Source organism: Gossypium hirsutum, chromosome D05 (assembly GCF_007990345.1).
Source record: "Gossypium hirsutum isolate 1008001.06 chromosome D05, Gossypium_hirsutum_v2.1, whole genome shotgun sequence".
In the NCBI taxonomy this organism is placed as follows: domain Eukaryota; kingdom Viridiplantae; phylum Streptophyta; class Magnoliopsida; order Malvales; family Malvaceae; genus Gossypium; species Gossypium hirsutum.
The window spans coordinates 56,101,615-56,123,972 of NC_053441.1; the positions used below are offsets into that span (position 1 = coordinate 56,101,615).

At 29.5% G+C, this 22,358-nt stretch overlaps 1 protein-coding gene and 1 long non-coding RNA gene across 2 annotated transcripts; both read left to right on the forward strand.

Annotated features, from left to right (window-relative positions):
- Positions 1-10,159: 10,159 nt before the first annotated feature.
- LOC121216798 (uncharacterized) lies at positions 10,160-11,587 on the forward strand. The gene is made up of 2 exons (XR_005913018.1): positions 10,160-10,989; positions 11,284-11,587. It is a non-coding gene; the product is annotated as an uncharacterized lncRNA (long non-coding RNA).
- An 8,844-nt stretch (positions 11,588-20,431) lies between these two features.
- LOC121217220 (probable leucine-rich repeat receptor-like protein kinase At5g63930) lies at positions 20,432-21,067 on the forward strand. The gene has a single exon (XM_041092746.1). The coding sequence runs from the start codon at positions 20,432-20,434 to the stop codon at positions 21,065-21,067; it is 636 nt and encodes a 211-aa protein (XP_040948680.1).
- Positions 21,068-22,358: the final 1,291 nt, after the last annotated feature.

Below are 22,358 nucleotides of genomic sequence, written 5' to 3' on the forward strand. Positions count from 1 at the left end.
ACCTAAAATTTTGTTTGAAATGATGATTTAACGTGCCACGTCAGCTTACCGTTACACCATTAACGACGATTAACGGCTCAGTGACTAAAATGTTACAGCATGATAACGTAAATGACTAAAACATAACATTTCAAACATAAGTGACTAAAACATAACCTAAGGTAAACAAAAGTGACCATGGGTGTAGTTTACCCTTTTACTAATCCTGTTTAGATAAAATAAAAATTTTATTAACAAGAGATAATTTCTAATAAATTTTGACCTACTAAATAATTAACTAAATCAAATAGTAGTTAAGGAAACAATCCACTTATACTAGTATAAAACTTAAGTGGTTGTACACTCTTTCACAATTTTTTTATACAATTAATATTTTAACAATAGAACCGTCATATTTCATATTTTATTAATGTAGATCATGCATATCAAGTTTGACATAAATTAAATTTTTTTAACTATTCGTTTTATGTAAAAAAAGCTTTCAACCGTTAAATATTTATTAGTATAGAAAAATTTTAGATCAATATGATAGAGATATAAGATCGATTAAAAATTTTACAAGCATGACAAGTTTTATATCGGTGTTAGTGGATCCCTCTCCTAATATTTACTATAAATTATTTATATTAAATTTAACTACATTACATATTATTTATTGTTAATTATATATACTTGGTCTAGAGCCAGTCGATAGTAGCAATGATTATACCAACCGACATTATAGAATACTAAAGTAATTAGACAAAATTGCATAATATGTTTTATTAGTAATTATATTGAAGAATACTTTCTTGGACAACATATTATATATACGATGATTTGATTTTAGGTTCATTATTTGTTTATAATTTTTTTTCTTGAGTATTATTGATAATTTTATAATAATTAATATTTTTATAATTTAAAACTATATAGTGTATTAAAAATTTATAGTACTGACATAATCTTGAGAATTAAAATGTAATTACATTTTTATTAGTCAAACACATTTAAAAAAATAAAATTTCTTATAATTACAGGTAATTACTACCTTACTAATACCCAAAATAAGAAAAATTTATTTTATCTTAATTAATCTTAAACTCAAATTAATTTAACTTGAAATAATTGAAGCCATAATTGTTAACGTAGGAGGAAATTAAGAAAAAAACAATTAGCGCAAATCCTGCTTGTCAACAATTGCTCCATCGGTGCGCCAATTATGTAAATGGGACGTAAGCCACCAGGATGAAACACAAGACAATTCCACCAAAGACTTTGGATTTTGAATATAACAATGTCGTTTTTATTGGGGAAAAGGAATTTCATTTTTGAATTAGTTTATGAAATTTAATTGTTTAAATATTTAATAGGATATTAAAATTTTGTTAAAAGTACTGTGGAGACTCTGTATTAGGAGTAGATTGCATTTTGTGTTTTCTATTAAAAAAAGTAAATTAATCATTGAAGATTAGATCAAAGAGCAAACTTGTCCTTTCTATAACACCCCTAACTCGTATCCGTCATTGGAATAGGGTTACGGAGCATTACCATAAAAACATAACTTAAAATCATTCATTACTTAACATTCAATAAATCATGTCATAGTACATTCAAACACATGCATATTGCCCCTTATTTGAGCCATCGCGGCCTTAGAATCATTTTAGAAACGATTCAGGACTAAATCGAAAACATTTGAAATTTCATGGAAAAAGATAGAAAATTTCACACTGTAGGGGTCACATGGCTGAGACACACGCCCGTGTCTCAAGCCGTGTGGACACTCGAAGTAGGGACACATGGCTATGTCACAATCCATGTCCATGCCTGTGTAACTCTCTAGCTTGGGTCACACGGCCAAGCCACATGCCCGTGTGCTAGGCTGTATGCTAGGCTGTGTAGCTGCCTGACTTGCAACCCTTTGGAACCTACAAAGGACACACGGCTGAGACACACACCCGTGTCATTGGCCGTGTAGACAAGAAATAGGTCAATTTCAAGTCATTTCTTTCACCCAATCCATGCTCACACCTACAAGTCATTTGCACATATATTCAAGCTTTAAAATATACTTAAAACATGCATAATAGAGTCATTTCAACACACCATTTATCCATACAACCAATATGCCAAAAGGCACCTCAATAATAAGTCATCAAATCAATCTAAACATAAACATATTTGGGCATAAATCAACCATACACAACTACCTATTTTCATACCAAGCCATAACACAAATAACCATATGCCAAACCACATCTAAACATACCAATTTGGTCATTCAAAACATACCATCACTTAACCATTTCAACATTAGCTCTCAAAGCACCACAATACCAAAATGTCATCAACCATAAAACCATATATATACATGCCAAATATAACAACTAGATCATTAATACAAATCCACTTATACATGTCATTAAAACCATGAACAAAATACTAAAAGCTACCGATATAACCGTAGGATAGTGTGATAGGTCTCCGACGAGCTTCTGGTTAACTATAAAACATGGGAAAGGAGACTATGTAAACATATAATGCTTAGTAAGTTCGTGTAACATAAAACATAACTTGCCATTTATTTACATAACATTAAAATTTAACATGCTATAATCCAACCTTTAGCTTGGCCAAGCTTAAGCACCATCACAAACAGGTTAGCATACTTGAACATAATTCATAAGAAATTTAACATGGATAGCCATTATACTTGAACATGATTCAATTAGATTTATCATCCATCATAACATAACATGTTTTCCATGTAGCTCACCATTTCAATGTATTTTATACATACATGTCTTGGTTGATTTTGAATACTTACCATTTCCTTGCAAATTTATGCATGTTGAATTGTTTAAAATATTGTCGAATACGTAGGATAACTCAGACAAAGTGTTCTAAACATATAATCGTAAACTTTCATTTCATATACATAGTTGCTCACACAAGCTGTAAAATGAGTTTGCTCACAGGAGTTGTGAAATGGGCCCGCTCATATGAGCTGTAGGTCGAAATGTAAACTACATGATGCTGCTCACGCAAGTTGTGGGGATTCGCAACACATGCTGGACCTTAGGCATCGGTAAGATATTCAAGACCAGTACCCAAACAAGTAAACGCTAATGACATGTCATTTGTATCTTACGAATTCCTAAGGTTCAAACGGGGCTCAGTAGTAGTCGTAACATCGTTGGATGTGCAATATTATTTACATAGTAATCCACAATATACATATAGTTCAATAGATAGCATATAAACATTATGCAATTGCACGAACTTACCTCGACAATAAAAGTGTAGAACGGAGTCAATTAATCTGAAACTTTATCTTTACCCCGATATAAAGCCATATAACGTCTAACTTGATCTAAATGAATAAATTCAATCTATTTAATATCCATTCTATTCAATTCAATCCAAAATTCATATCAAGCAAAATTACACTTTTGCCCTTATGGTTATTATTTCTTTACAATTTAGTCCTTAAGCTCGTAAACTAAAATTCATGCAATTTCATCCCTAACCCAAGCCAGCCAAATTCCATATAGGTCCAAAACAACTCATACAATTCATTATTTCATAATTTCACCATGTATTTTTACACATTTTACAAATAAATCCCTACTTGACATTTTCAACAAAAATCAATTCACAAAAGTTTTTTATCTATCAACAAAGATTAATTTTTGAAAAAACCCAAATGAAAGAAGCTGATATCTTAATTTTACTTAAATTTTACTTTAATTTACCTATTTACTCTTTTACTCTTTTAAAACATCCATAATTTCAATAAAATCAATCTCATAAATGTTCACTATCACTTAAATGGTCTAATTACCATCTAAGTACTCTTACTTTAAAGTTCTATAGCTCTTTAATACTTTTAGCTATTAGAACTCTACTTTTGCACCTTTTTTGATTTAGTCATTTTTGCTAAATATTAAAAAATAAAAAATATATTGTGTGTTTATAACTCTACTTTTGCACCTTTTTTGATTTAGTCATTTTTGCTAAATATTAAAAAATAAAAAATATATTTTGTGTTTATATTGATTTAAACCAGAGTCAAGTTTAAAATTTCAGGCTTCATTTGATTTCAAAAACTGTCATTTTTCATTTATATTAATTTAATTTTAAATAAATTGATTCTGGTTCAAATCCACATAAATGCAAAGATATTTTTTAAAATTTTTTTTCTAATATTAAATTGGGTACCCTAATTTGAATCGGCATAACTGTAAAAAAAATTAATTTCTCAACTTTCAAGGGTAGAAAACTAGTTATTCGAACAAGTTTTAATTATGAAAAATTGTTATGTTGCAGACTTGAGAATCCAGTTTAGGTTCTGAGCTTTTGCATATGTTGCGGACTCGAGAATACAGGAATATTAAGCCCTGTTTAATGGTAATTATTGTACAAGTTTAAAATTAACGGGTAACCAGACACTATTATTTTCACCTGTATATTGAAATCTTTTACGAGGTTTCATCAGGTAAAATTTTGATTGAAGAATGAGAGATATGTCATTTGAGATTGGTTATGTGGCTAGTTGTGTTGGGTTTTGAGATCTAAATTGGCTTGATTGGAAATGAAGATGATTATGGTTATTCATATGATTGAAATCAAAGCTTTGTATATTAATGTTGTGGTTTGAATCTTGATATGTATATTTGTATTTATAATGATTTATATGTGTAACGGGTAACCAGACACTATTATTTTCACCTGTATATTGAGATCTTTTACGAGGTTTCATCAGGTAAAATTTTGATTGAAGAATGAGAGATATGTCATTTGAGATTGGTTATGTGGCTAGTTGTGTTGGGTTTTGAGATCTAAATTGGCTTGATTGGAAATGAAGATGATTATGGTTATTCATATGATTGAAATCAAAGCTTTGTATATTAATGTTGTGGTTTGAATCTTGATATGTATATTTGTATTTATAATGATTTATATGTGAATAGAAATTGAGGAAAGTGTATGTTTATATTGTATGAGTTTACTAAGTATTTTATATACTTACTCGTGTTACTACTTTTCTATAGGTTTTGGACATTTGGAACGTGTCGACTGGATCAACGAGAAGCTCACACTTGTCATCATTTGATTTAGTAGACTTTTAAAGTTTGAAATTTGGTTACTTGTGGCATGTATATTGGATGTTTACTTTGTAAGTTAATGATCATGTTTTGGTACTTTGGTTGTGAATAAGATTATAAATAACCTTGATGTATTAAGTGTTTGGTACCTATTTGATATTTAGTAAGTTGATGATGTTATCCAAGATTTGAATGGCATTATGTGTATGTTTAGGTATTAGCATGGCTTAATAATGAATATTGGTAATTGTTGATGTTAGGGATGATTAGCTTGAATAGTATGAAATGTTTAAAGGCATGATTGAATGAAATATGCTTAAATTGTGAAAATAGGTAATCATGTTTTAGGACACTTATTAAGCTTTGCTTGTTGATTTCTTAGTTAAAGAAATAATGATTGTATGAGAGTGTTTAGACATGAAAAATTTTGGCATGAACGATAATGAATGGTTATTGTTTCATAATTGAATTATGGTGCTAATCGCGACATATTGGTTAGGCATTTAGATTGAGTGAATTAAGTTGAGTTTGGTATATTTTGGTGTTTTGTATCATGTTGTTCAAGGGTCTAATGCATTGGCTTGTAGCTTAAAGGATCTTTGGTAAAATTTGGCTTGTTGTTGAAGGTATTTTAGGCACACACGGCTTGTAACACGGTCTGCTACATAGTTGTACGCCATACATGAGTGTAGGACAGAATCATGTGGTCTTTTCAATTTAGTTGCAAGGTGGTTCACACAGCCACAGTTTATTACACAACTAGATGACACAGTCATGTGACCTTTTATCACATGGCATTAGATTGTTACACGATTTGAGGACACGTGCATGTGGCCTTGTACCATATGGCCTCAAGCTATCACAGGGCCTAACCATACAGCCGTGTGACCCCTTATTTTTGCATATTTTCCATCTTTTTCTTAAATGTTTTAAATTAGTCCCTACTTTATTTTGAATTGTTTCAAAACTTTCGTAAGCTCAATTTAACCCTGATTATGTATGAATATCATGTTTATTGTTACTTGTTTAATGAATAATTTTTTAAAAACTAAAACTTGAACTGTGATAGCTTGTTTCTATTCTATTTTGTATGGTAGCATTTCGTAACCCTAATCAAATGACGGAGACGGGTAAGGGTTCTTACAAAGTGTGCTAAGAAAGGCAAGGCTAAGGTCTTTAGGCCACCATATGTGGAAAGAAAGAGAACTAGAAAGCCTAAAGATTTATCTAAGTCTAGATGCTTCTTTTGCAACAAGAAATGACACTTCAAGGAAAATTGTAAAATAGTGGAAGGAATATTTGACCACCAAAGTTAAAGGCATGAAACTCTTGATGAAAGAAGCTTGTTTAGTGAAGGATTTTAAACTGAGCCATAAATATTTTTATAAATATTTATGGCATGTTAAAAAGTTAATATTAAAGTTTCGTTAAGAAATTTTTGGAAATATTTTTTGATTGAATCTGAACTCATAGGATTAGGCAAGTCCTTGTTATCCTTCCCGGTCAAAATCAACGCTTTTTCAGATAAAGCCTTCCACATAAGGCCCTTCCCAGTTTGACATCCACTTTCTTCTGAAGTCCTTCTGTATGGGAAGGATCTTCTTCGATACCAGGTTCCCCTCATGGATTTCTCTGGGGCGAACATTTTGTTTAGTGAGCTTGCATCATTTGTTTTTGGTACATTTGACCATGACGAATAACTTTGAACATTTCTCTTCAATCAGATTGGATCCAAAGAAACTCGGAGAGAAGGAACCTTGACTTTAATAGGTAAAACTGTGATAAGCCAAAGAGAAATATGTTACCCCGATAGAGGTTTTTATTATTATTATTGGTTTTTTTTATTTTTTGATTTTTTTAATTTTTTTGTTTATTTTTTGCCTCCACTGCTTCGTTCACTTTGGGACAATATGGTGTTAATCTTGAACAGACTGTAAACTTTTGATATCATGCTATTGTTCAAATTTAATGCATTGTTCGATATGATCCTTTTTGGCATTTCATATCGATATATGATTTTTTTTCAAGAATTTGCTGACTGTCAGCTTTGTAACATTTGCATATGAAGCAGTTTCCACCCACTTAGTAAGGTAATCGACGACCACAAAGATGAATTGATTACTGCCAGAAGCTTTTGGCGAGATCAGCCCAATGACATCCATAACCCATATAGAGAAAGGTCATAGATTCCATTGGTTCTTTGTAAGGTAGGATCTGTTTCTCATCTTATTCTACCATCCTTAACAAATCAGGAGATAATCTACAGTCTCGGTCATTTTCAAAGTCTTGAGGTTCCTTTGGACACATATCTCGTTCAAAAGAAGGTTCTGAGTCAATAACAGTGTTCCTTATATCATTGATATCTGGAGACATGTTATAGGGATGAAGGCAGATTTGAAGAGCTAATGAATCAAAAGATAATTATCTGTGTGGTATGAGAATGAATGAAATGGAATGAACAAAATAATGTTTTCCAAAATAAGACACTAAGATGCATTTCGTTGAAATAAAAAATAGTGGACATGTGCCTTTTTCACAAAAGGATATTCTATTGCTCCTAGGCTTAGAGCAATAAGAGTGTTCTGAATATTACTTTGAAATGGTCTTAAAAACTACAAGAATCTCCTCCACAGTCCCGTTGTCAAGAACGCCTCCAGGGATGTAGAAACAAATTCCTGATAGATTTTTTTTTAGTTCCTTTTTCAAAGACATAAACATATTTCCTTTCCATACCATCGATATCTTCAAAGAATTCCAATTCTTTATCATCCATCTGGCTCTATACTAGAGTTCTGAACTCAATGCACTTTTGGATTTTAGGAAAATTATTGTATGCAATGAAATGTAATGTTAATGAATGAAAAGATGCATGCAATGAAATGTAATGCAGATGCATGAATGCAAAAAGAGGCGTTGATCTTGATTCCATTCTATTAGAACAACTTTACTAGAAAACAAATCTCTTTACATAGAATGGGTATTTACATATACGACATTGCCCTAATACTCGAAGTCAAGGCATCGATCCTTTTTCTCAAATCCGTATGTTAAGATTGAATCTCAAAAACTCTTCAATGGGGCACCTCCTCTATCTCCTTTTTATTTGTCCGAGCCACGACCCATTGTTCACTCATCCTCGTGATGCTCATTGGCTTCTTTAAGAAATTTGGCATTAGCAGCTCTCGAATAATCTTCGTCAGCTTGAATCTCCAGGCAACGAGGTAAAGTTGTGTACTCATTCACCAGACTATCACTTCTTTCATCATTACGTTTTCTTGGACCATATTCGGACTGTCATATTGTCTCTCACTTTATCAAGAAACCATTTTCTATGACAAGCTCTCTATTTAGCAACTGAACGTAAATCAACACATCTTTTCTATGATGAAAATGCAATGCAATCATAACCAAAACGAAAGAAAATAGGTTAGTACAAAGCAAAAGAAAGCAAGAAAGAAACGAAAAGAGCATCTATTCGGGTGACCACTAGGGTTTAGTGTGGTTCTACCTAAGGCGGGCTCTTAGGGCTCACTATATGCGGTTTGGTTCTAAAGTAAAGGTACCCGAACCTGTAGATTCCTCGATTCCCACCCATTATAGGCTCATATGAACCGAGTTCAGTTTAGGGGAATACATTTCCCTATGGTTCCACGGAGATAAAAATCTCATGAAGACATAGGTATGGATGTATCCCGAAAGTGATTCACTATCCCATGCAGAGGTGAAAACCTTACGAAGGCGTAGTTTCTCACTCCCACTTAAAAGGGTAAATCGAACGATTATGCAAATGCGATACACCCAAAAATATATCGAGATTTGAACAAATAAAGTAGAAATAAAAAAATGATGCAGGCTACAAAAATGAAATGCAACAAAAGGATCATAAATTTAAACCAAATTTTCAATTTCCGAAAAAAGACAAAAAGTAATCAACTCATGGCTTGACTCTCTTATTTTGGTCCCTAGTAGAGTCGCCAAGCTGGCGAAACCTTTTTTTTTGAAAAAAGAAGTCGACTTGGATTTTGAAAACGAACGAACATAGGAGTCGTCACCGATCTTTTTTTATGAGGTGTGATCGGGTCACCTCGTAAAATGGTTATTTTTAATAAACGGTTTAGATTTATTAAAACAATGCTTTTATTTTACAAAATTCAGAAAAATAGGTTCAGGAGTTGGTTACGTACGAGGAAGGATTAACACCCTCGTAACGCCCAAAAATTGATACCTAGTTGATTAATTAGTGTCTTAATGTCGAATATTGAAAACTTTGAAGATTTTTTAAAAATACGATCCTTAAAAAAACTCGAATAACAAGTTCTTTGAAGGAATATCACATCCAACACGTTAGGATACAATATTTTAAAACCCTCAAAACCAAGATACCTTATGGTTCCTAAAACCTGTACTTTGAAATTTTAAGAGGATATTTGGCTATTTGGTCGAACGAGAAATCGAAACCCAGCACGTTATGGCACGTTTTCGCGATTTTCCAAACGCAAAATATTGGCTTATTTTGAATTTTTTTTGAATTTGAATGAGTGCTAATGGAATATTTAAAAATAGTATGCACATTTTGATTATATTCGAAAAGAAATTATTTTTTAAAAGAGGGGTCGTACATGACTAATAACAATAACACGATACACATTTACAACAATCATGACATACTATGCATCATTGAATACACATATAGCTCTGATATTAATAAATTCTAATGTTAACATGCATGAATAATAATAATATTAATGCAAATGACAATATAATAATAACAATAATAACAACAACAACAATAAATATAACACTAATGAATCTAAATTTTGAAAATATTTGAAAATTAGCAAATAAATAGATAATGGAATGATAGTAATAATAATGGCACAAATAAAATATACAAATTAATATATAAAAACTGAATAATAAATAAAATGAAAGCTAATGTAAGTTTGGTTAGAAATTGAGAATAAATAATTAAATGAATATTAAATAAAAATTTTAATAAAACTATTTTTTTTAAAAAGTAAAAAGAAAAGAAAAAAATTTTGAAGTTAAAGAGGCTAAGGATCGAATTGGAATTAAAATAAAATCAAAGGGCGAAATTTGAAATGAAAAAGAACCATCAGGGCCCGAACGAAACGTATACAAAGATGTGAGGGCCAAATGGGAAATTATTCCCCAGCCCTTAAAATGCGTCGTTTCGAAATGGGTTAAAATGAAATTGAAATAAAATTATATAGGCAAATTTAAAAAAAAACTAAAAGGACGGTTCTGAAACTTAAATAAAACAGGGAGGGGTTAACCACACAAATAGCCCCTTTTACTTTTTTCAGCAAGGCGCCGTTTACGGTACCAGTTCCTGCGCAAGGTCTAAGGACCAAATTAAAACACAAGCAAAAATTTGTGGTCTCAATTAAAAAATAGAAAAGCTCGTATTGCACACGTCGCAAAGCCGGAAGGGCTCATTGCGGAAATATCCCCTCAGAGCTAAAACACGCGGATCCCCTGGCGGGTCGGGTCGCGCGCACGGGTAAGGGTAAAACGACGTCGTTTCGACGTCGATGTACACTTGCACAAAACGGCGCCGTTTGGTGCAATTAAAACTCACTTTAAAAAAAAAAAACATTCTGTTTCCTCTCAACAAAAACTTTTAAAAACCTCTCCCCTCTCAACTCTCAACACCCCTCACGTCTGGCCATGGTTGCCGTCGACGAACGGCTTCACCGCCTGCGTGGCCCGTGGCCGGTGCATAAAAAATGGGCTTTTTAGCCCTCGCCTTGCAGCGCCATTGTGGGTCGAGCCCTTTAAGCAGCCAAAATGAAAGAGAACCCCGACCGCCTTTCAGATCCGGTCCCGACGGTGGCGTAGACCCCCTTTCTCCGACGATGCGGTCACAAAGGTTCCGGTGAGTCCCCTTTTCTTTTCTTTTATTTTTGTAGATAAAAAAATGAAATAAAAATGAATAAATAAAAACACTAGATCTAAAACGTAAAGAAACGAAATATCAACTTGAAATCAAAGCCTTTTCTTTTGTTTTTTTTTATTAAATTTCTGGAAGAAGCTACAATGGTTTCGTTTTCAGCCTTTATAGGGCTGTTTTTTTTTTGTCCTTTTCATTTGCTTTTTGCTTTTTGTTTGCTGCCATTTTGTTTTCTTCTTGGTTGTCTTCTTCTTTTGCGTGTGTTTTGTTGTTTTGCAGGTGTCAGATGGGTGATGGCCGACAATAGGCGAATGGAGGAGGCGGCGGCAGCAAGATATGCCGCTAGAGTTTTGATTTGGCGGAAACTTGTTAAGCATTGGGCTTGTTGGGCTGTTATTATTTTGGGCTTGTAATTAGAGCTAATTTTTGGGCTATTGGATTGGGTCTGTTTTTGGGTTTGTAATTGGACTCTAGACTTTGGTTAGCTTTTGGGCCACTGGCAAAAATTGGGCCTTACAGTTTCAATTGAGAGAGAATTACTTTGCTGTTGAAAGTAATAAATCATTTATGGTTTTGTGTTTAATTTGTGATTTTTCGAATTCACACTTAAAGCAATTTGTGGTAACAATTTGTGGTACGAGAATAGAGGAAACGGTCTAGGATCCATCATGCTCAAGAGTCAATTATGTGTAGGGAAGGCTATCCCTTTCCTACAACGCTCAAAATAGGTACATTATTAATTATGCAATTGTCAAAAAAAATTTAAAATTAAAAAATTGGAAATCTAATGTTTAATTGTGATCTCTTAAAATAAATTACTTATTATTTTGCAGTTTTATTAAAATTTCGTAGTAAAATAATTTTCATTATCTCCTAATATCCATAAAAATATTTTTTAAAGAAAACAAAACTCGTGATACACTAATTGTTGGAAAGTAAAACCAAGGATGAGGCTAGTTGGAAGATTGCACCCAAAGCAAACCTAGGACTAATCATAGAAAAGTTAGTGTATGTTAAAGTGATGGCAAACTGTGGAAAATGATTCTCATTTAAAAAGGTGAATTGTGACAAGTAATTTCCTGGTGGTTAGGAAGGAAACAAAGAAAATGACTTTAAAAAAAGTCAGAAAAAGAAGAAAACACAGAAAATTATAAATAAAATTTATATTTATTCACAGTTGGAATTATAAATTTCATAAAATGGCTACTCTTTCTTTTCTATTATTTCATTGTTGCAATGATGAGACGTTTAAAATTATTCAGGTCATTATTTTACATGATCCTCTCCATAACTACTTTTACTTGTGAGAGAAAAAAAAGTCTAACATTGAAAGGGCCCATCAATATGAATATGTTTCTCTCTTTTTTTTCCCTTATATTATTTATAATTCCTTTTCTTAATATCATAAAAATTGGTATAATTTAATTATCAATTACCTTTTACTAACCATTGAACTGGAGGATAAAATTTGAGCACGATTAAACTCAAATTTTTCTGCACTGACAATAATACCAATACTAACTCAACTAAAACTCAATCAACCATATATTTTTATTTTTAAATATAATAAAACATGTGCATCTAGAATAAATCTAGTATATATATATAATAGTGTACCGGGTTGCGTGGCGAATTTTGTTAATTTAAGTTTAGACATGGACTGCTGGTTTGATAATAGATATGTTTTTATTTTTGTAATTTTTATGTCCGGGTTCATCGTCGATATTTGTGGAATTGAACTGCAATTGGAAAATATAATTTTTAAGATTTTTTTACACTAAATGTTAACTCTATTACAATTTAGACGTATTTAAATATTTTTTGGTTGAACATAAGCTTAGAAAATTAAGCGCTATTCAGTCCAAATGAAAATTATCATCAGTAACCAGTGATTGTCTAATATCTTCTTCAAGTTAGCATCTCACATAATGCGGAGGATCTTCCAAGATAACCAGCTGCTCAATTACGCCTCCATCTACCTTAGCTATGCAATCAACAATTTTATTAGCATTCCGCTAAATATGTCAAAATTTGACTTCCCAATTTTTGGAACACCAATCATGAATCTATCTTACTTCAGCAACACTACTTATTGTAGCCAACCCGTTACAAATAGTTTCAATCAACATCTTGTAGTCACTTTCCATCTCTACACATCTGAATCTTATTTTCAGTCTTTCAAGAATAGTTTTGGCTTCAATCTAGGAGATATCATTCATACCTAATACAAAGATTAAAATAATACATTTAATAATAAAAAGACTAATTTAATCCAATTCCTATAATACAAATATATCCCAAATAATTTAAAAGTGAATTTTATGTTTGGGTTTTTGATGTGTGAAATATTGATGGATTCTAATTAAGTTTTGATTGATAAACTAATAAATGTAATTAAATATATTATAAGATACAAATTTATTGTTTGATTCTTCCATAAGTCGGTTTAGGACACTTTCATTGGGTGACTTACCCCTAAGTCTTCTCACGTCTACATTAATTCACATTTTCTTTTGAAATTCTATGTAGAAAAAGGATGTATGGAAAGGGTATATAATTAGTAAATATATATATATTATAGTGTTACTATAATTTTAAAATATATTATTTTTAAAAAATTTTAAATTTCATATAAAATTTCAAACATATTTTTATTGATTTTTTTATAGAAAAATATATTTTGTTGATGGTTTTAAGGCTTACAATTTTTTAAATACTTTTAAATCTTTTATAAAGTATTTAAATTTTAAAAATATATCTTTTTAAAAGAAAATTTCATAAATTCATTTAATGAGTAAGATCATACAATTTGAAGGGAGAAAAATAACAAGCACGTTGTGCGCGTTGAACGACAAGCGCTATCAATATAACAAAAGCTTTAGTTTTAGCATCAATAGATCATTATGGCACGTTGACGATCGGCTTTGTCACAACTCAAGCATAATATATTAAGAGTGATTGCAAATACTTAATATAATAAGGAAATCAGCAATAGATGGTCCAAAGCACTTAAAAATATGTTTTTAGATCACTTTAAATTTCAAAAAGAAATTATTTTTTAATAATTTTAAAATTTTTGTTAAGTGTGATCGGTCACAAAAAAAAATACCTTTTATACAGAGATTATAAAATTCTTTTCAAAAGATAAATTTGAGGTCTGCATTGAATTCTAGAGAAAAGAGTAGGTTCAAGAGTCGGTTATGTGTAAGGAAGGTTGTACTAGCCCTACAACACTCAAAATTGGTACTTATTAATTACGCATTTGTCAAAAAATTCAAAATTTAAAATTGAGAAATCTAATGATTAATTATGACCCTTTGAAATAAAGCACTAATTTTTCGAGTGAATTAAAATTTATTAGTGAAATAATTTTTGGTATCTCTTGATATCCACAAAAATATTAAAAATATTTTAAAAAGAAAACATAATTAGTAAATTCACTTTATTTAGAAAAAAGATATATCCTAATTAATCTGATCAATGGTTCACCACCTTGGAGGCCTGTGTCCAATGAAAGTATATTTTATAAATTAACTTATTATTAAACATTAAAAAAATATCTGAAAGAATAATTTTTTATTAATTTTGTTTTAAGTCACCAAAACCTATATTGAACAAATCAAATTTAGTAACAAAATTAAATAAAATTTTAAGTTTACTTTCAAAGTTAAATATGAGTTAATGGTAAATTTACTTATATTTTCAAAGTGTAATGATAAACATCAAATAAAATATAATGATAAATTTCAATACACTTATAATATAGTGGCAAATTTACACTATAACTCTAGAATTATTGAAGTTTTTATCCCAAATCATCCACAGTTTGTGGAAGAGCTCGTCAATTATTGAAGTTTAGCCCTAATGACCCATTTGTGTTGATAAAGTTAACATTTATTATTTAAAAATATAATTTTTTATTTAACAGAGTTAATATTTTTAAAGTTTTATGGTTTTATAAATGAAATATTTCTTCTAGAATTAAACTACAATTGAAAAAAGAATTAAAATATTTTGTACACAATAAATATTAACTCTATTACAATTTAGATATATGTGATTAGAGTAACTAAAATAAAACATTTAATAATAAAAGGAGGAACTTGGTGCACTCGAGATCCCAATTTCTTTTACTCAATTAATATCAAAGTGCTAACTATAAGAACCAAGATTAAAAAATAAAGTTTTACACTTTTGATATAACCAATAACAGAAGAATAGCACAAAATTAATTTTACTCAATTAATTAGTTAATTCAATTCAATAGGAACTTGTGTTATATGTAGTTTCGAATTGAAGTAAAGTAAGAGGAATGTAAAGAAATAAATGAAAACATGTTTTCCTAAGTCCAAATCTAGCTCATTTTCAGCATTTTGAGCTTCAAGTGGTTGCAGCATCAATGAGACACCACCTCCAAATGTGCTGGAAAAGGATGGCTCAAAAGCAAACATTGCTTTTGGTTGGAAAGTGGTGTTGATAGGTTATGGATGCGGGGTAGTGTTTGGAATGGCCATGGGATGTGTTGCTTTCCAAACCGGCAAGGCGAAAAGGTTCGTGAATTTGGTTGAAGACAAACATGAGAAGAGGCGGAGAAGAAAGCCAAAATATAGCAATCGCATCAGTGGATGAAGAAGGATCTAGTTGGTGCAAATGAAGTTAAAGCATTTCTGCTGTGTCTTCATAATTTCTTGTTTAGTAGTCTGTCAGAAAGTTTTTCCTATGGTGAAAAGTTGCATTGGTATGTGTCTGTTTTTATGATTGTACTAATTCCTCTGTATTTCATTGCATTTCGTACTATTTGTAAGGGTTTAGTTCGAGTGTAACATCTTGTATGGTGCAACTATGTATGTCTTCTTTCTTGAATTTCAATTTTTAGTTAACATTATACTGCTCACCATAAAAAAAATACATGTCGAATTACAAAAGATTCAATTATTCAAGTTTGAGTTGCATTGATAAACACGTGATGATCAGAATTCATGAACATAAGGTATGGTTTGAGCCCTTTTGCCATACGCATTTATGTTGTAGATGTTCAAACATGGAATAATTCAACCTGCCTTTGTGTATTCTTAATTTTGTGCCGAACCTATATATCTATCAACAAATTTAAGAGTAATATTTACAATAGCATTGCAGAGTAACATATTTAAGATTCGATTACACAGTCAAAAGATTGCAGCAACGATGAGATTAATCCAATTACAGGAATTGGTATCCTAAATGGCTTTTAGGTACGTAGCTTCATTGACGGTTCAAACTAGTTAAAATTTCCAGCATTCATGTCTTTGTTTTCCCTCAAGTAAACGTAGTCAATACTGCAAATGGTGTGGAAGTATTGTACATTGTGGCCCAAATGTCCAAAATTTCCACATTGCTTGTAAATTAAGTTCGGGTGAGGGAGGAGGAAGCAACAGCAAGTGTGAAGTCAATAGACAATTGATAGTCTTAGCCCTTTTTGTGGAGTTAAAAGTATAGTCAATAGACAATTGATTGTCAAATTTGTAGCAGTCTTCTTCCTCCTTATTCTTTTGTGTGGAAATTTAGTTAGGACCAAACTTGACGTATTATAGGGAAGAAGACTGTAATCTCATGAATGAAAAATATATGGTAAAAAGGAAGTAGTTGTTGATCACTAACAACATGATGATTGTGGAAATACAAAAATTCCCATATATGTGTTGAATTTTGCATAATGTGAGTGTCCTGCATTGCATGTGAATTCTGCAATGGACTAACTACGTGTTATAGTCCTTTAATTTGAGTTAATGAAAAGTAACAATTCTTATCAAAATTAGTTATACTCTTAATTTGGATACTCTTATTAAAATATTTTATACACAATATTTTATACACAAATAAATGTTAACTCTTATCAAAATTAGTTATACTCTTATTAAAATATTTTATACACAATAAATGTTAACTCTATTATAATTTGGATATATGTGATTAGAGTAACTAAAATAAAACATTTAATAATAAAAGGAGGAATTTGATGCAGTCGAGATCCCAATTTCTTTTACTCAATGAATATCACAATAAATGGTTTAGTTTATTTCTTTATTTGTCAGGATAGGAGGAATTCAATTTAAAATTTTTAATCCAATTATTATCATCTTTGATATTTTTTTGTTAGAATTTCTCAACTTGCTTATTTTGTGTTAGTCATATACCACGACATATAAGGGAAACCTAATTAATATGTAAAGTTGTCAAATTTTGACCCAAAAAAAATTAACGATAGGACTAAAATTTTTAAATAAAAACAAGAAGACTTAATTTTTAACCTTTTAAATATAGAGACTAAATGTCAAGAATTGCTCTGGCTTCAATCAGGAAGATATCATTCATACTTAATATAAAGACTAAAATAATACATTTAATAATAAAAAAATAATTTAATCCAATTCCTATAATACAAATATATCCCAAATAATTTGAAAGTGAATTTTATGTTTGGGTTTTTGATGGGTGAAATATTGATGGATTCTAATTAAATTTTGATTGATAAACTAATAAATGTAATTAAATATATTATAAGATACAAAATTATTGTTTGATTGTTCCATAAGTCGGTTTAGGTCACTGTCATTGGGTGACTTACCTCTAAGTCTTCTCACGTCTACATTAATTCATATTTTCTTTTGAATTTCTATGTAGAAAAAGGATGTATGGAAACATGATTACGATAGTGTTGAAAATAATGATATGTTAGGAAAAAATATAAAAAAAGGTGTATATAATTAGTTAAATATATATAAATTTTGTAGCGTTACTATAATTTTAAAATATATTATTGTTAAAAATTTTAAAATTTCATATAAAATTTCAAACATATTTTTATTGATTTTTTTATAGAAAAATATATTTTGTTGATTGTTTTAAGGCTTACAAATTTTTAAATAGTTTTGAATATTTTATAAAGTATTTAATTTTTAAAAATATATCTTTTTAAAAGGGAAATTCATTAATTCTTTTAATGAGTAAAATCATACAATTTGAAGGGGGAAAAATAATAAACATGTTGTGCGCGTTGAAAGACAAGCTCTATCAATATAACAAAAACTTCAGTTTCAACATCAATAGATCATTATGGCACGTTGACGATCGGCTCTGTCACAACTCAAGCATAATATATTAAGAGTGATTGCAAATACTTAATATAATAAGGAAATCAACAATAGATGGTCCAAAGCACTTAAAAATATGATTTTAGATTACTTAAAAATTTCAAAAAGAAATTATTTTAATAATTTTTAAATTTTTCTTGTGTGATCGGTCACAAAGATTTTAAAATTCTTTTCAAAAGATAAATTTGAGGTCTGCGTTGAATTATAGAGAAAAGAGTAGGTTATGTGTAAGGAAGATTGTACTAGCCCTACAACACTCAAAATTGGTACTTATTAATTACGCATTTGTCAAAAAATTCAAAATTGAAAATTGAAAAATCTAATGATTAATTATGACCCCTTGAAATAAAACACTAACTTTTCAAGTGAATTAAAATTTATTAGTGAAATAATTTTTGGTATCTCTTGATATCCACAAAAATATTAAAAATATTTTTAAAAGAAAACAAAACTCGTAAATTCACTTTATTTAGAAAAAAGATATCTCTAAATTAATTTGATCAATGGTTCACCGCCTTGGAGGCCTGTGTCCAATGAAAGTATATTTTGTAAACTAACTTATTATTAAACATTAAAATCATATCTGAAAGAATACTTTTTTATTAATTTTGTTTTAAGTCACCAAAATCTATATTGAACAAATTAAATTTAGTGACAAAATTAAATAAAATTTTAAGTTTACTTTCAATGTTAAATATGAGTTAAATGGTAAATTTACTTATATTTTCAAAGTGTAATGATAAACACCAAATAAAATATAGTGATAAATTTCAATACACTTATAATATAGTGGCAAATTTACACTATAACTCTAGAATTATTTAAGTTTTTATCCCCAAATCATCCACAGTTTGTGAAAGAGCTCGTCAATTACTGAAGTTTAGCCCTAATGACCCATTTGTGTTAATAAAGTTAACATTTACTATTTAAAAAAATAATTTTTTAGTTAACAGAGTTAATATTTTTAAATTTTTATGGTTTTATAAATGAAATATTTCTTCTAGAATTAAACTACCATTGAAAAAAGAAATAAAATATTTTGTACACAATAAATGTTAACTCTATTACAATTTGGATATATGTGATTAGAGTAACTAAAATAAAACATTTAATAATAAAAGGAGGAATTTGATGCAGTCGAGATCCCAATTTCTTTTACTCAATGAATATCACAATAAATGGTTTAGTTTATTTTTTTATTTGTCGGGATAGGAGGAATTCAATTTAAAAATTTTAATCCAATTATTATTATCTTTGATATTTTTTGTTAGAATTTCTCAGCTTGCTTATTTTGTGTTAGTCATATACCACTATATATAAGGGAAACCTAATTAATATGTAAAGTTGTCAAATTTTGACAAAAAAAAATTAACGATAGGACTAAGATTTTTAAATAAAAACAAGAAGACTTAATTTTTAACCTTTTAAATATAGAGACTAAATCTCAAATTTTATCAAAGTACAATGACAAATAGATTATTTCAACCTTATTTTGTTTAAATTTTTTTTTACATTTATTAGATCAAAATATTTTGTTAGTGCTTGTACTTTGACAACATTTAAAATTTAATCATTGCACTTAAAAAGTTAAAAATTAAATCTTCTTACTTTTCTAGTTTAAAAAACTTAGTCCTACCATTAGGATTGTAAGTATTTTCTATTCAAATCTGTAAACTTGGATATATGTTGAGTAGACTGCCTTCATATAATGTTGCATATGATTGATAATAAAAAACCTATTAAGTTGAAATTTTTTAATGGAATTAAAAATGATTGGACTAGAATTTTTAAATTAGAAAAGTAGGAAAATTGGATTTTCTTTTTTACTTTTAAATTAAAGTGACTAATAGCATATTTTAAACAATTTATTATTCTGAAAATAAAAGAATATATAGTAATTAATAAAACATATATTTTAAGTTTTTTTAGTGGAATATGTGGAGTAATGTGAAGAAAATTTAGGAGAAATTTTGAAAATTGGCTTCTTTGTACGTATTTTTTAAAGAAGAAGACTTGAATTTTATTTTGAAATTTCTTCAAAACTTTGCTTTCCTTTTTAATTTTTAGGGTAGTCTTAAATTTATCAAGTTTATCAAGTGTGCGAGGGTTGAAACATATTAAAGCATGCTCCCTGGGCTTTTCTTCATCATCCAAACTATTTTATCAACTCAACTTCCCTTTTCCTACTTTTTTTTTATTTTCTTGGCTTATTTCGTCTTGCAATCATGAACTACAACACTTGCTTTCATCTTCTTTTAGCTGTATTCATACCATGTTCCGTACTTTGCTTGGCTATGACAGTCAGGAATCTCAACTCCGATCAGTTTGCACTTCTCGAGTTCAAGGATCGCATTGCCGGTCCTCAAAATGTCATAGCAAACAATTGGACAGCCTCAACCTCTGTTTGCAATTGGATTGGTGTTTCTTGTGGCATCCTCCATAAAAGAGTTATAGCTTTGAATCTTACAAGCATGAATCTTAGGGGTACTATCCCTCCACACCTTGGAAATCTTTCATTTCTACTCTCTCTCGACTTGAGTAGCAACCATTTCTATGGCCATCTCCCTAAAGAATTGGGCCAATTGCATCGTTTGAGGACCTTTCGATTAAGCTACAACCGTCTTAATGGGGAAATTTCGTCATGTCTTGGGAACTTACAGAGAGTTCGAAGGCTGAAAATGAAAAATAATAACTTTACAGGCACACTTCCTGAAACACTTGTTAACATGTCTAATCTAGAGATCTTGAACTTGGGATTCAATCAATTATCTGGTCAGGTTCCATCTTCCATCTTCAAGATTTCTTCTCTGAAGATTATTGATCTCTGCAGCAATAGCCTATCAGGTAGTTTGCCTAATGATATGTGTCAACATCTTCCCAAGCTTGAAGTGCTTTACTTAGAAGATATTGAATTTTCTTTGTTTCTTTAATTTAAAATATTTTTTCATAGAAGAGTTTGATTTGTAATAGATAACAAAAGTAAGAGCATTTTATTTCATTCAAGGCAAAATAGTTAATTTGATGGAAAAAAAATATGCTTAAAGTATTTTTAGTTGAACAGTTTAGAAGGTATGTTTTTCACTTCAATTTTCGACTATGTGTGCAGGTCAGATTCCATCAAATATTTTTAATTCAACTACGCTCGTAGAAATAGATCTATGTAACAACAAATTAGAAGGTATGTTTTTCACTTTAATATATTTTTTCCAAACTCCAAAAACATTGTGTTGAATTTGTTTCTTCTATTTTGATCATATACTTTTTATCATTTTAATCTGATAATAAACAATAAGATTTATATGATTGATTTATTTTTAATTTTTTAATTTTCATTAAACTTTAAAAAATAAATTATTTGAGGGTACTTTAGTTTTTTATTTTAAAAAATTATGGTGATATTTGAATCCACATCAATACATAAAACCTTAAATTTATCACTTACATTTATGATGTCACAAATTAACTCGACACCAACTTAGGAATTGACAACAACATCATCATAAATAACTGTATTCATTTAGTATTATTAATTTGATGTGTTCATATGTTTAAATTATGTTTTACTTACAGTTTAATCTATTTTTATTTTAATATGGTAGATATGCCATGTGTTATTATTAAATAGTTTCAAATTATACATTTCATTATTTATCATAAGTTATTCTAAAACACAAATTTATGTTCTAAATAAGTGGTTCTCATACACGTATGTGTATGATAAAGTTTCTAATTATAATTTAAGTATAAAGTAATTCAATATAAACTTTAAATTTTTATTATATATATTTTTTAAAAAATTTAATAGAATCAAAATTGTTATTTATAAGGATGCTAAATTTTCTTATGAAGTGAATTTATTTAACCAAATATTTTAGTAAAACTAAAATTCTTATCCATACATATGATAAATCTTAAAAGTACTAAAAAAATATTTAAAATAATAAATTTAATAATATAGTAAACAACAAAGACTATATAATTATCAGTTCAAAAGTTTCTCAAAATCCATACATTTATATATATTATAGATATATTTTTAATGGCTTAATGCACAGTTTATTCCCTACACCATATTGCTCTTTTTTCTTTTTTCTTTTTAAACTTTGGTCCTTAATGTTTTTTTGCCCACTGTAGTACCTAATATTATCAAACGTTTCTAGTGTAGTCTCTAACATTATCAGGTGTTCTTGGTTTAGTCCATTGGACGTTAAAAAAATAGAT

Bases quoted from the DNA above. Each gene is read 5' to 3' on its own strand.
- LOC121217220 (XM_041092746.1), top strand. From the start codon at position 20,432: ATGACAGTCAGGAATCTCAACTCCGATCAGTTTGCACTTCTCGAGTTC.